This window comes from Kryptolebias marmoratus, linkage group LG8, assembly GCF_001649575.2.
Source record: "Kryptolebias marmoratus isolate JLee-2015 linkage group LG8, ASM164957v2, whole genome shotgun sequence".
Lineage (NCBI taxonomy): Eukaryota > Metazoa > Chordata > Actinopteri > Cyprinodontiformes > Rivulidae > Kryptolebias > Kryptolebias marmoratus.
Genome location: NC_051437.1, coordinates 12,055,189 through 12,071,364, shown reverse-complemented (window position 1 = coordinate 12,071,364; position 16,176 = coordinate 12,055,189). Strand labels below are relative to the sequence as shown.

At 38.0% G+C, this 16,176-nt stretch overlaps 1 protein-coding gene across 1 annotated transcript in view; it reads right to left on the bottom strand.

Annotated features, from left to right (window-relative positions):
• Window positions 1–16,176, bottom strand: part of LOC108232100 (cadherin-4) — a 279,879-nt gene that overhangs the window by 76,299 nt on the left and 187,404 nt on the right. Inside the window, exon 5 of the mRNA XM_017409681.3 lies at window positions 7,596–7,784. Coding sequence (XP_017265170.1) covers window positions 7,596–7,784 — 189 coding nt within the window. The remainder of the gene's footprint in view (window positions 1–7,595; window positions 7,785–16,176) is intronic.

Here is a 16,176-nt window from a genome sequence, read left to right as displayed (position 1 = left end):
GGGGGGGGGATTGGTGGTGGGCGGCAGTGTTAAATGTGAATTGCAAATAGTTATGCTTCACATATACTGTAGATTTGGTTCTTCTTTATCACCTGAAAGGTTCTTGGAGGAAACAAAATACAGTTTGGCTAAACTTCCAAGTGCACTACTCTGTTGATGGATTTTACATCTGCAGTGTAGCCAATGATGTACAACCTCTTCAGGGACAGGCTGGAAATGACCTAAAATCTCAACTTTAAAAGACATTGTTATGCATTTGTAATTAGCACCCCCATGGTAAATGCATATTTTAATAACTGAAATTGATACAGTGATGTTTATCAAGAAATAGTGAAGGTCGGGGGAGTGTGTCCAGGGACACCTGGGGATTTACAAAATCAATAGTGAAACATCCAACCACTAGTTGCGGATTCTTCATATTAAACAAAAATCCCCAAATAACCTGTCAGTGACATTAGAGAAAATGTCACTGCGTTCGACAAAATCAATACTCTTCATTTTGTAGAAAATTTCATGGCATCCTATCCAAAAGTAGATATAAGAGATGGTGAACCGATCAATAGGCTGACCGACTGGTAGACAAACCAACCAGGTAACTGACATTTCCCTCCAGAAAGCAATTCAACAAAGTAGAGAAGAAAAAAAAGAAAGAAAAAGACAATTCAAAACACGTTTTTTGTCACTAAATGCTACATATTTATGCTGAAAGAAAATTTACAACTGAGCTTTAAAAAAGGAAACCTGGTTTGAATTCCTCAGGAGGTTAAATGAAACAAAAAAGTCAAGAGTTTAAAGCAGGCCAAGATGTGTTACTCAGTAAAACAAAGAGCAAATGAAATGCTGACACAATTGTTTCTGCTCTCGCCTGGACTGAGTTCTCTCTCTTTTCCCTCCCACTTATTGCTCTGCAGTAGGTCTACCCTTATCTAAAAGAGGTTTATTGTTTCTTTCCTTTTTTTCCCCTGGCTTGATAGAGTTCATGTAGTGTGTGTTTGTGTGTGTGTGTGAGAGAAGTGTGTGCTGAAGTTGCACACCTGCCAAGAAAAGGACTTAGCGGTGCACAAGAAGATCAAAGAAGACAAAACCCTCAGACAAAATGTGCCTGAATACACATACAGTACAGCAGTCCGCATCCTGTAGGGTTTCATGTATTTTTACAGAATTAATGTAGCCACACATTTGAATGTTTTCCTAGCCAGAGTTTGTTTAGCTCAGAAAATTAGTTCTGAGCATTTCAACATTCAGAAGGTGTTCCATATGGACACTAATGTGGTTTCCCAGTGACCAAGCTGTGGATCGGGCTGTGATCCTTAAATACTTGCATCCTTGTGTTTCTCTATTCTCTGATGGGCTGTATTAAAAAAAAAAAAAAAAAAAAAACCCCCCCCCCCCCCCCAAAAAAAAAAAAAAAAAAAAAAAAAGCATTTTTTTTCTCTGTCTTTGTTCAGGGATAAAGTAGCAATGCGAGCATATAAAACCCCAAACAATGAGCATATACAAAGGCAACAACGCGCCACATGCGCTTTACTGATCCTTTGTTTGCTGTTTGTGTAGGACAATCAATTTCTCTCACGCTGCCGTGTATGCATGTGTATGTTTGTTTGGGACTGGCTGTGTGCGTTTTTAGAGCATATGCCTCAGCGGGAAGTGCGACTGTGTGCATGTGTGCATTCGTGTGTGGGTGTGTGTGTGTGTTGTNGTGGGGGTGGGGGGGTGATCGCTGCAGAATGGAGCAGTGCAGTGCTGGTGTTGGCTCAGAGTTGGGGTGGCAGATGCCAGAGGACTTCATTAGACACAAGAGAAGAGGCTGCGAACAGCACTTCTTCCAGGAAGTCTATCAGACCTAAACACAAACACAAATGTGCCTCTGATTCTGGTCCGGCCCTGCATTTACGTCTCTCACTCTTTTTTTCTGTCTGTCTGTTTCCCTTTATGCTTTTCTATTGTTCCCAATTATACCCACTCATCTTTGTCCTCCCTCGCATTCTCCAATGCAATCAGCGCCAGCTCACTTGTACAGTCTGTTGCATTTAATTCCTCCTTTTTTCTTCTCAGATTAATTTCTTTCTTTCTTTCTTTTCTTTTTTTTTTTTTGTCCGTCTCTGTCTGTTGTTTTTTTGTTGTTGCTGTGTCTGTCAGCGAAGCGGAGCAGTCATTAATCACTGGTAAATGTTCGCAGAGAAAGCAGACACCTCGGGGGGGGAAGTTCGCTCATTCTGTTCGAAAAACGCTTCTCTCAACATGCTCCATGGAGAGAGATGTGGAAAATGGAGCACAGGTGCTGCGGCGAGTGCAAGAAACACAACCATATGCACTGAAACACACACACACAATCCGTTACAAACGTCTGTATTTAATATGCTGTCTCTTAAACTACAGCTTGGAAAAAAATACATCTTACACACACACACGAGTAATTAAAAAACTGGAGGATCTCAAACAGTCTTTCTTGTCAAATCAGTTGTTGAAGGGCCTCAGACAAGTACCCGTTTATTTGGCTTATTGCTCCCACTAATGCTGTTTCTCTCAGTGGCATTCCTGCCAATACAATGTTCTGTAATTATTGAGGGATGCAGCCCCACTATATTGGAATATCTACCTACTTTCTCTCTTTCTCATAGAGAGCCAGCAGAAAGGAACACTTCCTTCAAAGATGTATTATCTAATAAAGCAACACTTTGGCTGAAATTGCAGTCTTTCCCACAACCCTTATTCAAGCTTTGGAAAATAAATGTCCACTCTTTAAAAATCCTATCTATGTGAAAAGAAAAAAACCCACTAAAAACCTTGCCCAGAGAAGAGGAGGGAGTGAATCAACAAAGTAAGAGATACTGAAGAACCGAAAACTGTGCCCAACAATAAAAACATGAAGTCAGTGAACATGACCTCCTCTAAAAGAAACCAGCAGCTGCGACAAACTAAACCACCAGACAATAGCAAGCAAACATTATAATTTTTTTTTTTTTTTTGCTTCTATGAAGTTTTGTTCCTGTTTTTTTATTTATTTATTCTGTAGGGGCGTTCTGATGGGAAGTTAAGAGATTGGGTGAGTGAATGGGAGGTGGTTACGTTGAATCTTTATTTACCCGTGCAAAAGAAAATCAATGCATTGCTGCCGTAGGAGAAGTGTGTGGATCAATGAGAGGTTTCAAAAAGCTTTTGAAAAAGAAAAATCAATGTCCCTTACATGTTATTGATGGCTGTTTGGACACAGAAAAAAAGAGAATGACTTAAAAATAAAAAAAACACCTGTTTACTGTGGAAAATTTATGCTGTTCAATCTCTGTTATACAGTAATCTTTCTGGATCTCTTCCTCTTGTTTTCTTGCCAGCCCTTTATATTTTGTTTTAAACATTCAGCCTGCACACCTATAACCTGAAAAGAACTAAAAACAAATCAGCTATATTTAGCTTCACAACTTTTAGACCCTAGAGAAGTGGTCTTCAATTAATATTCAATGATGTCTGCCTAAAGATATTTTCCTTAGCAAATGTCCGAAATATATATAGTGATAGCCATGCTAATTTTCTTCATTCAACATATTATCTCTTTAGGCCTGTACGTCTCTGTGGGCTGGCATCTTCTTTCTGCAGAAAAAAGCAAAGAGAAACCATGGGGCAGAGGTGGAATTACCGTAAATGCTAGAAAAGTTGCACCACCAAAAAAGGGAAATGCGGAAAAAGAAAATGTGGAAAAAGCTCCACTGCCTCAAGTGAATTAAGGCAAATTAATGAAAAGCTGCACCACCTAAAATCATCTACTATAAATTGTAAAAAAAAGTTATGGTGGCACATTAAAATGAATTCTTGTAAATGTAAAAAACCAAACTGTGCTGCCTAAATATAGGCAGAATATATACAGTATATTCAGGACATTTAACCAACAATAAAACTTTCGTTTTTGTGAATTTAACAATCAGTCTAGGTTTCATATAAGACTTCATTTGGGCCAAGATCCAGACCTTTGGTCTGCTATCTGGGGACCTTTACACTAGAGATATATATTAGGTCCAATAAAAAGCCACTAGGTTACAACATGCACACAGCATCTATGTGTACGGGAAAACCTGGGCCAAATAATTCAGTTCTACATCCCTCTGAGCTCTGACATAATCTTGGCTTTAGAGGCCAATGAGAGCACAGTTTTCTACCATTTCCCTTGAACCATGTCAGGTTGAGAGCTCAGAGGCCAGCCTGCAGGACCTGTGTCCTGACACCTGCCCGATACTGCCACTCTGATCAAAGTGACAGCGCCGCAGACTCACAGAGAAGCAGGCGAGGGATGCTGTCACCCCACCTGTCCAACTGATGGCAACTTGGTCAGGGTAGGGAGAAAAGCGCCTGGATGCCAGTAAAAGTCCCTGTCTGTGTGTCAGTCAGTTCTGTGGTGGATGACAGAACAGCCCATTAGGAAAGGGAGCGACTTCACAGGCCATTAGGAGAGGCAGCACACAGAGCAGTGAGTGATGGCACAATCAGACGGAGGCAGACTGTAAGCTCTGCTTTGCAATGTGATTCCTTTAAAATTATTCAATAAGGTTAACATATTTATTAAATGTCTTTGCCTTTTGGCAGCGGGCAATAATGTTTTTGCTCATGTCTGTGTATGTGTCTTCATGTGTCTGTCTGTTACCAAAATATTTCATGAGCCACTAGATAAATTTGATTGAAACTTGCAGAAAGTAATGAATAATTCTGGAGTCAACTGGAATCAAAATGGCTGCCACAGCCAGCTGAGCTTAGAAAATGAAAAATTTGCTATATTTTAGTCAGGTGTATAAATATTCTGCTACAATTTGGTGTGGTTGTAGCAAAGAGTCATTCACAACACATACTTCACGTACAAATCATTGTGCAAGACCTTTGCTTAAAACTTTAGCATTAAATGTTGAAGTCAATCCCGTTTGTCTGTCTGCAAATTATTTCATGAACCAGTGGATTGATGTTTATGAAACTTTTAGAAAATAATCATTTATTGATTATGTTTTGGAGACAATAAATTCAAGATGGAACACAGATTATCAACATTAGGCAGTGCAAACTGGATAGCACTCAATTTCACATATATTGAGCTAAAATGTGACGTAGCAGTAGCTGAGAGACATTCACAGCACATACTCTGAGCATGAAATCTTAGAATGTTGCATGAGATCATGAATAAGGTTATTTTTAATGTTTGACCAAAACAGATACAACTTCATCATTTTTCAGTGTAATTTAAAACTGTGGTATAAAATTTGGTGGATGATACACATCCCTTCAAGGAATGCTAGACTTTTATTTATTTATATGCTAGTTTTGCACTCTAATTTGCATCAAAAGATTAAATATATATTCCCTTTGTAAGTAAAACAAGCAGAGAAGCTGAAGGAGTTTAAATAAGTCCTTTGTTTTCCTGTAAATATCTGCTCTAATTTGCCTTGGTTTTTTGCAGGAAATACCACATACTTCCTTATACCCATTATTAATCAGCCCCCCCCCCCCCCACACACACACAATGAAATCTAACAACAAAAAAAACAACCAAACAAACAAGGTTAAGGTGCAGCAGTTTTATTAAATTGATCAAAAATAGTCTTTCTTTGCATCAATTTATGGGTTCTTCTAAGATCAGGCTGACAGTCATCACACATTTTAGTTTTTAATATGCTTTTATTTAGTTACCATCTACTGTCTACAAGCTGGATACATTTTTGGTTACTACTTAAACATTTAAATTTCTTTTTTTTTAAATATCTGAAATAAGAGATTTGTCAAACTGTGTGTTTTGTTTACAACTGTTCATTAATACCAAGAAATGGTAATAATTTAAATGCTCACAACCTGCTTGAACCCTGATTATTGCTGCTGGCAGCTAGGGTTTGGAATTAGTTCTGACTGAGGGAGAGGGAAAACATGAGAATAGGCCTAAGAGAACAATAGAAGTTATTAAAACTGACTAAACGCATAAACAAAAAGTTTGGCAAAACCCTCCCCATGCCATAAACCCCTGTCTATTTGTTGAAATCTCTAGCTCTCAGTATCCCCACGCCTGCCCTCCAGTCATCATTAAAGGGAAAGACGAGAGCCCCGGAGCCGAACAAAGGCATCAGCACGCATCACTTCTCTTCTGCTCAACTCTCAGCAATCCACCAGCCCCTGATGGACCTATTTACTGCACAAAATGGGTTGTGTTTGGCTGTGCACCATACTTCCAAATGTTCCTTTGATACCCTCTGTCTTTCTTTCTGCACTATCAGCTCTGTCTATCTCTGCTTCTGACCACTTCAAGGAAGCAGCAGAACTATCCTGCTCCTTTTATTTTTTAAATTTTTTTTTTTTTTTTTTTGCTGGTATAGCAGAACTGAAGAGCTCAGAAAGCTCAGATGAGGATGCCGTACAGTTCCAGGGTGATAGGACACGCTTCAGCTGTAGAAGCACTCCGATTCAAAAACCAAGACTTACAAACTCTCTTCTCTTTGACTTGATGTTTTTGTACCACAATGTGAAAAAAGTAAAGAAGAAGAAGAAGAAGAAGAAGAAAAAAAAAAAGTTTTCTTTAAGCAGCTCCCCAGGCTTTTCTCTGGGGACAGGATAAAACCTGGATGAAAAACAAAGCTAAAAAAAGCTTCTTTTGCACAATTTAAAACCCAGAAGAGATAAACTGTGGGAGTTTTGTAAACAGCAAGGAAAAGCTGATAGCTAGATGTTCCAGATAAAGAAATATAGAAAGACAGAGCAGGGAATGAGGCAACAGTCTCTTGGAAGGCTTTTAGATATTTTACACCACAAGCTTTATGTCTGAGGCTTTACTATGAGAGACAAACCACTCATTCTGCTGATATTCTACAAAATATCTCTGACTTTTAAACCTACTGCAATTTAACTATTTTCGCACAACAAATCATTTGCACAAACATGCATTTATTCATGATTTCTGTCCTTCAGTAAGTGTACACACTAGACCTCCAACATTCCACATGCTTTGGTTATATTGTAGCTTTATCAAAAATCTATTTCTCAGAAATAAAACTGTCAGTTGTTTTTGTGTAAATGTGTTTTATTTTTTCCACATTGCTTTTCATGTTGTTACCTCAGATTTAAACTCACGTGTCACAGAGCAAAGGGAATGAAGCACTCAAGAGAAGCAGCATTTTCTTCTTTCTTTCCTTTACTTAAGATTCTGTGACAGATTGAGCTCTTATGAAGCCTCTATAAAAATGCACTGAACCTCTGATAACCTTTTTTTTAATATAAATGGTAAAATAAAGGAAAAAATGATCCAAAATGGGAATGAAAAATGGTATGTTTAACTGAACTCGGTGGACGTGTACTGTAAGTGTGACATTTTAGCTGCTGTGTGTCTGAACGGGAAACTTATCCAGGTTCGTCAGAGCTGTTTAAATGTCTTAAGACACTGTGGTGGTAATTACATCAGGGGAACAAAACAGAATCATCTTCAAGAACAAACCAGTTATGTTAATGCATTTCTGTCCTTTATCATCCTTCATTACACACACGTCCCCAATCAGTGTTAGCTGTGAAGAGCCTTCAAGAAATCCCAGCTGTAAATTCTGAGCAAATCAGCGAAGCAGCCAATCAACTCTGACACTTACGCTGACGAGCATCTGAGGAAACGGGCCTCGGGAATTTTCCGCCACATTGATCGGTGGGATCACCCAGTCCCTCTTCTGCCTCCGATGACCCTTGGTGCTGTTGAAGCGGGATCCTGAGAACATGATGACAGGAGGTGGTGTTTGGAACGCCTCCTTCTTCTCCTTTTGCTTCTTCTCTTCCTCTGTGACCTTAAAGACAAGACATTGTTTATGAGCCCGGATGTGCTGACAATTTGACAATATCTAATATGAAATCAATATCTTTCCTGGCTTAAGGCAGAAAATCAGATGACAGCTATAACACTTTTATTGAGCTTTACTGCTTAAACTTGCAAGAGGCTCTCTTTGTCATTGTAGCAATGCTTTTACAGGTCTGAGCCATAATCAGCTGAGGGTTGTTTGTGGGATGTGTGGCTGAAAGATTAAAATGGACCACCAGAGTGGAGCTCCACCATGTTTTAAAATTGCAATGTAGCTCTCTCTTATTTAGTATTACCGTGGAATCAGATGAAATGCTGTGTAAAAAGTCATGCAGTAACAAAATCTACCCAACACTTCAAAGTCTTTACTGCACTGACTTAAACCCCAATCAACACACGGTACAATTAAATTTTTGACAATACTTGTGTGGGATATTCAGAACAATCACTGCAACAGCACATGTCATAACAACACCTGTAAGGCGAGTGTTAAATGAGACTAGATAAAAATTTAATGCCATTTAATGTTTAATAAAATCTGTGATGGACTGGTGACCTGTCCAGGGTTTACCCAGTGACAGCTGGAGATAGGCACCAGCTCCCCATGACTCTGTAGGGAAAAGTGGGCAAAAGAATTAAATAGAAAGTTTAATAGTGACAAAGAAAATCAAACTAATTTTATGTAACTGTGTATTTATTTATTTTTTAGGTCCCTTGGCTGAGTCAGAACTTTGGAATAATTTTGCTTGATATTGGTAAAATAACCTGCGGTAAAACTGACAATACATGATGATTCTTTGCAAAGAAAATCACAATGTAGATACAGCATTTTAGATTTAAAATGTTCAATAGACCCACTCACACAAAAAATATAGTTTTTTATTTAGTCATTCATTCAGTAAGTAAACGAAAGACCCACTTGTCAATGTAAAGTTAGGATTTACGCAGAAAGTTGAAAATAAAAAAAGTATATAGCACAATTAACATCTTTTACACAGCAAATTCTTTAAAATCTTGTAGAACTGCTAAAAAACCTAAAACAGATGTGACAGTTTTACACTCAAGAATGCTTCACAGAATCAATGTAACATTATCTGAACATTTGAAAGAGTTAAATTTACTGCCTGGAGTATGTCATGAGTACCATTCAACATCAGACACCAGAAAAAACAAAGCTGGTGTTATGTGTTAAGTGCTTGTATATGGGTGTGAAAAAGACCATAAACTTCACATTTTGTCATTTACGGCGGATTTAAAAAGCCTATTAACAGAGAGCATGTCTGATGTTGGATTTAAAGCCTCTTTTAGCAGACAGTGTCAGCTGAGTCACAGAAACACACTTCAATCATACAGTGGGCTCCGATCATACACTTCTCTCACACACTCCCTGTGGTCACACAGGAAGGTCCACCACACACCTGTCTGTTTGAAAGATGCTCAAATGAGGAACAAGAAAAGTCAGTTTCTTTGTGAACATTAACTCATCCATGAGTCAGAACAGCTTTATCAAACGTGAAACAATAAAGACTGCAGCTTAAAGAAATTTAATGCCCTGATGTAAAAATCCCGAGTGAATATATACGCTTTAAGCCTTAACAGTACTAGGTATGGCACAAAATCTAAAGAATCAAGTTTTTTTTAACATTCAAGTGTTCCAGGCATAGCTAGGTTTCAAGATTGCAAAACTTCAATAAGCTGCTTTGTTCCACTGCGTGTGGGTTGGTCTGGTAAATCTGCTTCATGCACTGAAGACTGTTAAAATATGTCAAAGCACAACAGTTAAAATTTGACAAAATTAAGTCATAAACATCATTGCCAAAGCTTTGCCCGCCCCAGTCACACTGAGCTAACCCTTGCTCCCATGCTCCCCCCTGCCCTCTATCTGCAGTGTTATTGTTTTTTCTCCGTCTCTTCTTCGAGTCAGTAGGTCATGACAGCTTGTCTCAGCAGCAGCGATTCCTAAAGCACTGGTCAGTGTGCCAACAGGTAAAACAACCACACGAACACTCCCATCCAAAAAGTTCTTGTCTTTGTCATCTCTGCTGCATGATGACCACTGGGGGTTGGGAGAAAAGCCTAGCAGACAATATTTTACCAGTTCTTTATTCTAAATCTAACCACTGACAGCAAGGGAATTAAAAATATAAAGTGTGAGTTTTATATTGACCAAAATGGCATGAAAAAGTGGAAGTTGACTCATGGCTGTAATGCTCCTGAGCTGGCAGAAACAGTAGTCACAGAGCTGAGTTGGTGAGAGGATGGGAAGTAGCAGTGATGTATGTAGCCCTCTGTTCTAACTAAAAATACTGTTGTCACTCACTGGTTCCACAATGCTGGCTTTATTTGTGTGAGCACACACCTTTGTAAGACATAGCTTGACTGGTGAATTGTGAACAGAAAGTGAAAAAAGGGGTTTATCGTTGTGGTGATACTATTTCACATGAACTACAGCACAGAAATTCTCCAAAAAATGTTCCTAATGGCACATCAGAACAAACATGAGATTATTCATCCGGATTTCCTAGAGATTTTCAGTAAGTTCCCCAAAACTTTCTGAAAGATGTCAGAGAAACACAATGTATGAACATCAAAAAGCATTTACCGTAAGTGGGCCGGCTGCTAAGATATGCCGAGCCACAAAAATACATGTGGTACTGATAAAAGAAGACATCAAATCACCAAGAATCTTTCATCTTTTATTCTTGACGTTTTTAAAACTTTACACTCGTTTTTACTGTATGCTTTTTAACTGTCCTGCCTCGTTCTGTTTTTCTAGCGGTAAGAAAAAAATCTTCAGATATTTCTGATGTAAGATGTTTCTGTGAGCAGGGGAAACATCCAGCCTGAATTGTCTCCACATTTTCCAGGAAATCTTTGGTGTTTGTGAAAAGGGTTTTGGCCTTTTTCAAAACCAGAAGTAATCTTTATTGGAGCAAAAAGAAAAATGGGAATAATTCTTAAAACCTAATAAAATGAAAAAAATATTGAGGTAACGGCTATTTATATAGCTGATTTTACAAGGCTACGAGCATATTGAATGGGAAGGACTAAATCAAATTTACTGTAAATATAATTGGTTTAGTATTTCATAAGCAAAATAGATGTTTTTTCCATCACAAAATGTTTTGAAAGTTAAGCCTTTTGACTGCAAGTTATACACTTCCTATACCTTATTTAAAATCCAGTGGTTGTTTCATTACAAAGAAGCACTTACCTGCTTGTTGACTTAGGAAAATAATAATCTAAGTGTTTCAGCCAATGATCCAGTGCATAAATAAAAGGTATATACAATAACTGACTGCTACTTATAATAACATAATAGCAATGTAAGAGAGAGTTTGGTGAGAAAACAAAGTAATTGGAAACCACTCACTAGGGATGACAGTGAAAACATTTTCATTAAAGAATGGGGACCTGTGCTTGCAAAAAGGGGCATATCTGTATGCGTATATGCACACATTTGTGGATGGGAAGGTGTTTGTGTCAAAGTACAAGAATAAATAAGGGTTTGTGAATATGGGTGTAAAGGAAAAAGATTCAATTCACTATACATTTAGATACAAAGAGGGTGGTGTTGTTATTACATCTCCCAGCTTTCTTTTAATACTGCCTATGTGAAACCCATAGCCTTGCAGTTTCACCTGAACAATTGACATTTGAGGATAAGAAAAAACTCCAGCACAGGAACAGAATAACGGCAATGCAAGATGGCAATGGCTTCTGGCACACATTGAAAGTTGAAGGTCCTGTACCATGCAGTCTATAAAAAGTGTTTTTCTTTGTCTCTTTCTGTTTGTTCTTGCCTGGTCAAAGCCCCTCAGAGGTTTGGCTTATATCTCCGAGTGGAAACAATGCTTTCAAGGTTGCCTTCATTAGATAGACGCCCAGGAAAAAAGCTTTTAAGGCTGTTTTGAAGAAAATGCTTGATGAAACCTGGCTCATGGTGTATACGTGTATGGGTATGTGTGGGTGGATAAAGGTGTAGGCTGTAGAGGGGCATGGGGTAAAGTGTCAGGCTCACTTTCATCATCCAAATGCTGTCTTTCAGACAACTTGTATTGTGCTATCCAGGACATTATAAGCAACAAAACAAAAAGGGAGGTTGTTACACTGATAAAAGAATATGCTATAAGATAAAAACATAATGGTACTTCAGTAAAGTGGGTTTGCTACACTACATAATCAACAAATCTTTAAATTCTAGTTTTGGTCTCCCAGGTATCATGTTAAATGTTGTGCTTCAAGTTAACCAGATTGTTTGTGTCACTTATGAGCAGCAGATGCCACCTTTAAATAACACTGACCTTCAATTATCTTTTGAATTTAAGAGGATAATATGCTATCTCATAATCATAACATTATCATGTGATGAACATACTATAGCAGTAAAAACATGAACCAAATAGTAACTAATTTTAACTATTTGTGTCATTGAGCACACCTACTGTACATTTAGCATTGTTTATATCTTTATAAATTTCTATTCTTTTGTCCCCCTGATGATGCTAAGACCGTCACCTTCACGCAAAATGTTTAAGAATGTTGGGGGATACTTAGTGATCATACAGTGAGTTTCATTAAGAAATCTTTCTGGGGGGTGGGGTGGGGGTGGGGGGTGTTGATTGGATTAAGATTATCTCTTAAATGTAGACGTATCAGTTTTTGTCCTCAAACTCAGCCAACTACAGAAATATTCAACATGTATTTAAGTTCATAAGCAAAGGTATTTGCTATAGGAAAAGAAGAAGTTAGCAATAATTTTACTGGGTACATCTATGTAGTGTGTAATTTCAATGGAGGTTAATGGGTTATTGGGAACACTGTATCTTAGGAGAAAAAGCATACTGAGCTATACTTTGCCTCTGATGTGTCTATGGGGATATAAATGTTTGTTTGGTATAAAATTCTGTGAGAGACTATACAGTACATAGATTAAGAACTGCTGTATGGATATGTGTGCATGTGAATAACTGAATGTATCTTGTAAGGTAAAAGTGCTTTGAGCTGTCAACAAGGCAAACAAAGCATTTCATAAATATAGCAGTTTTTTTTATTTTTACTTGTTTTTAAGTCATCCTCAACACAGTCAGTAAGCACCAATACTTATGAAAACTCACAATATTGCATGAGACTTTGCATGATGTCATTTAAAAGGTTTGACCAAAATAACATTTTTCAACATAATCTGATCTTATCTTAAGACTCTGACATGAAAGAGGGGAAATATGCATAACTGCAAGGAATGCTAGGCCTTTAATTACTGTATTCTTGTAAATCTTTCCAGCAATAAGTTTGAAGAAATGCTGTGAAAAGTTAAAGAAACTCAAACCACATCCTGTAATATTTTCAATTTTGAAGGCTATTTTTTCAAAAGCACAAAGTTTAAGTTTCAGGTATTAATTGTTTTTTTTGGGGGTGGGGGGGGGAGTACCTAAAAACAATTTAAATTTACGATTACAAAACTGCACAAAGAATTATTACTTTAAGAAGCCACAGTCTTAAAAACCACAAGTGTGAGTAAAGTGAAAGAAGAACTATAATGAAAAAGGAAACAAAAAAGTGTAGTGATAAGCTAAATTACTTAAGAATAGATCTAAATCAAAATAAAAAGGAAAAAATACTAATAAAAAAAATATATAAATAAATTCAGCATCACAGACAAAGCTGCAAGTCCTAACTTGACCACTAGGGGCACTATAGACCTTGCAACACACAAAGTTTTCACGTTGCTCCTGAACAGCTGGATCTAATGCTACGGTCTACAAAGCACCAACAGCCTCTCCCACCCCCTGCACAGTGTTATCAGTCTTTGAAAGATACAGGTTAGGATTTTAAAAAATGTTTCCAGACAGCATGCTTGCTGCACGTGCTGTTCACTGGAACGTGCACATGGACCTTTACATTCAGTCCAGATTAAGGAGACTCACCTCTGCCAAGCACCACATGCCTATGTGAACAAACTGGCCTTGTCAGTAGAGAGGGGTGAGACAGATGTGATCTGGGGTTGGGCAAATGTATTCTTTTTCTTCAGAGGGAAGGAAGGCTTATTGGGGTTGACTGCAGGGCATGGCTGCCCCACATCCCACTGGTGCCATGAGGGGAGGCAGAGGTGAAAGAGCCATGTTAGTAGGATGGACTAAGATGGACGAATAGAAGAGTTGTCAGAAGCAAATGTGACCCTCCCTCCCGTCCTTACTTTTACCCTACTCTTATCTAAATAAGTCATGTACTTGATCCTTTTATTGACACATTCTAACAGGTACTAGAGAGTTCACTGATGAAAAATTAACAGAAAAAAACAATTGAGACAAAAACCCAAACAGAACAAAGAAAGAGATGTTCCATCACTGCTGCAAAATGTAGTTTTTCTCTAGCTATAATTTAAGTTTGTTTATCCCTAGTCCCCCAAGTTGCTTTTTTATAATTCACATAGTAGCAGAAATAAAAAAAGGTCAGAAAAGTGATGAAATTTATATGAATAAAAAGGTTAAACAGAGGTGTTTGTGAAGCTACATTTTGTGCACATTAGGAGTGGCAAAGAGTAGAAAGAAACCGAAGTTAGATCAAAACTTTAAACAGCTTTTGTGGCTTTTACAGATTTAAAGGTTGTGTTATTTTCCTTAATCCCACACAGAAAGGGCACACATAATTTGGCATGCACCCTCACACATCACAAACCCATATGTTCCAAATATAAGATTCTTTTTTCCCCAAACAAAAGGACAACCACACATAGACCATTCACAACATAAAAAAGAATGCAAAATTAGCATAATTCACACTTGATCCAACATAATCTCCCAAAATAAAATAACATTCTTACACATATACCAAACACACACCAATGCTATGTGAACAGGAGTCAGTGAGTGTGAAATGGATGCGGCCCTACAGCGCTGGTGCCATCAGCCTTCGCCAGCTGGCGGCGGTCCCAGCTCTTCCCCCTCCATGCCACTGCCTCCCCCAAACCCTGCATGCTTTGATTTCAGCCAGCCCCTGGCTACCCAGACATCTGGAAGTTATTATTCAGCAGAGCACGCCACAAAGCGGCATTTTCATAATGAAACATCACATTTTGTTGCAGCGTCCTGCTTTCTCCTGCTGCATACACGCTGGTTACAACTTGTAGCAGATTTCTGACCGCGATTAGCTCTCTCGTCGTTTGTCTACTCGTGGCTCCTCAGGAGCTTCACATGAGTTGACTCATGGCGAAATAAAGGAGAAAAAGCTGTTCACATGACCTTTAATGCGCTGTAGTTTAACACGAGGAGCTCACATCATACCACACAGTAAATCATTTGAATTGCCTGAATTACAAAAGTGTGAAGTTAAAGGCCAGCATTTTCAGCGTTTGAACAGTGCACTTATCCTTACAACCCACCATCATAGATCCTTTGTTGGCTGATGTCCCACTCTCTATTTGTCTCTGTGATTCAGTGACTGACTTTGTGTCATCTCCTCTTTTTCTGCACGATACTGAGTATTTTTGTTTGGGAAAAAAAACCTGACAATTTGTTTTATCTTCTAGTTATTGTCCACCTCTACAAGGCAAAAGGTGGGCAGTAATGTGTCAGTGAGTTTGTATACATGCTCACAGGTCTGTCTATTAGAAAAATATCTTATTACCTCATGGATGATTTTAAATTAAACTCACAGAAAGTAAGCATCGGATGAGCATTTACAACTGATTAACTCTTGGAGTCAACCCAATTCAAGATGGCCACCACAGATAACTGACTAATAAAATAAAATAATTTCGTCATTTCTACAGATATGGTTCTAAAATCGAGTGTGTCTGTAGCTGAGAGTCATTCAAAACACAGTGCTACTCACTTTGGCATTAACTATTGGAGTCAACCTTGTTTGTCTGTTAGCAAAATATCTTATGAACCACTGGATGGATCTTAGTGCAACTTTCCAACAATTACCAATGAATGTTCATTTACAACCGAATACCTGTTGGAGTAAATCTAATTCAAGATGGACGCTACAGCTAATCAATCTCAGCCAGCATAAAAATGGCTCTAATTCAGTCAATTTTAAAGATATTGAGCTAATATTTGATGTCATATAGGCTGAAAGTTATTCACATTACAAACTCTGAGCAAGAGATCATGCTATATTGCATGAGATTATGCATAGGGTTTGGTATAAATGACTACAACTCCATTATTTCTGAATTTAGGATGATCTCAGCCTAAAACTCTGGCATTAAAGGCAGCAGATGATAAGCATTCTTTAGAGAATGCTAGATATTTACTTTTTAAATGCTTTAAATACAGTGCCATAAATAATGAACTGCTAATGAAAGTGAGAAAATCAGAATTTAGTAACTAGTTTTATTTGTAATATACTATGAATCTGAACACATCAGAATGAGG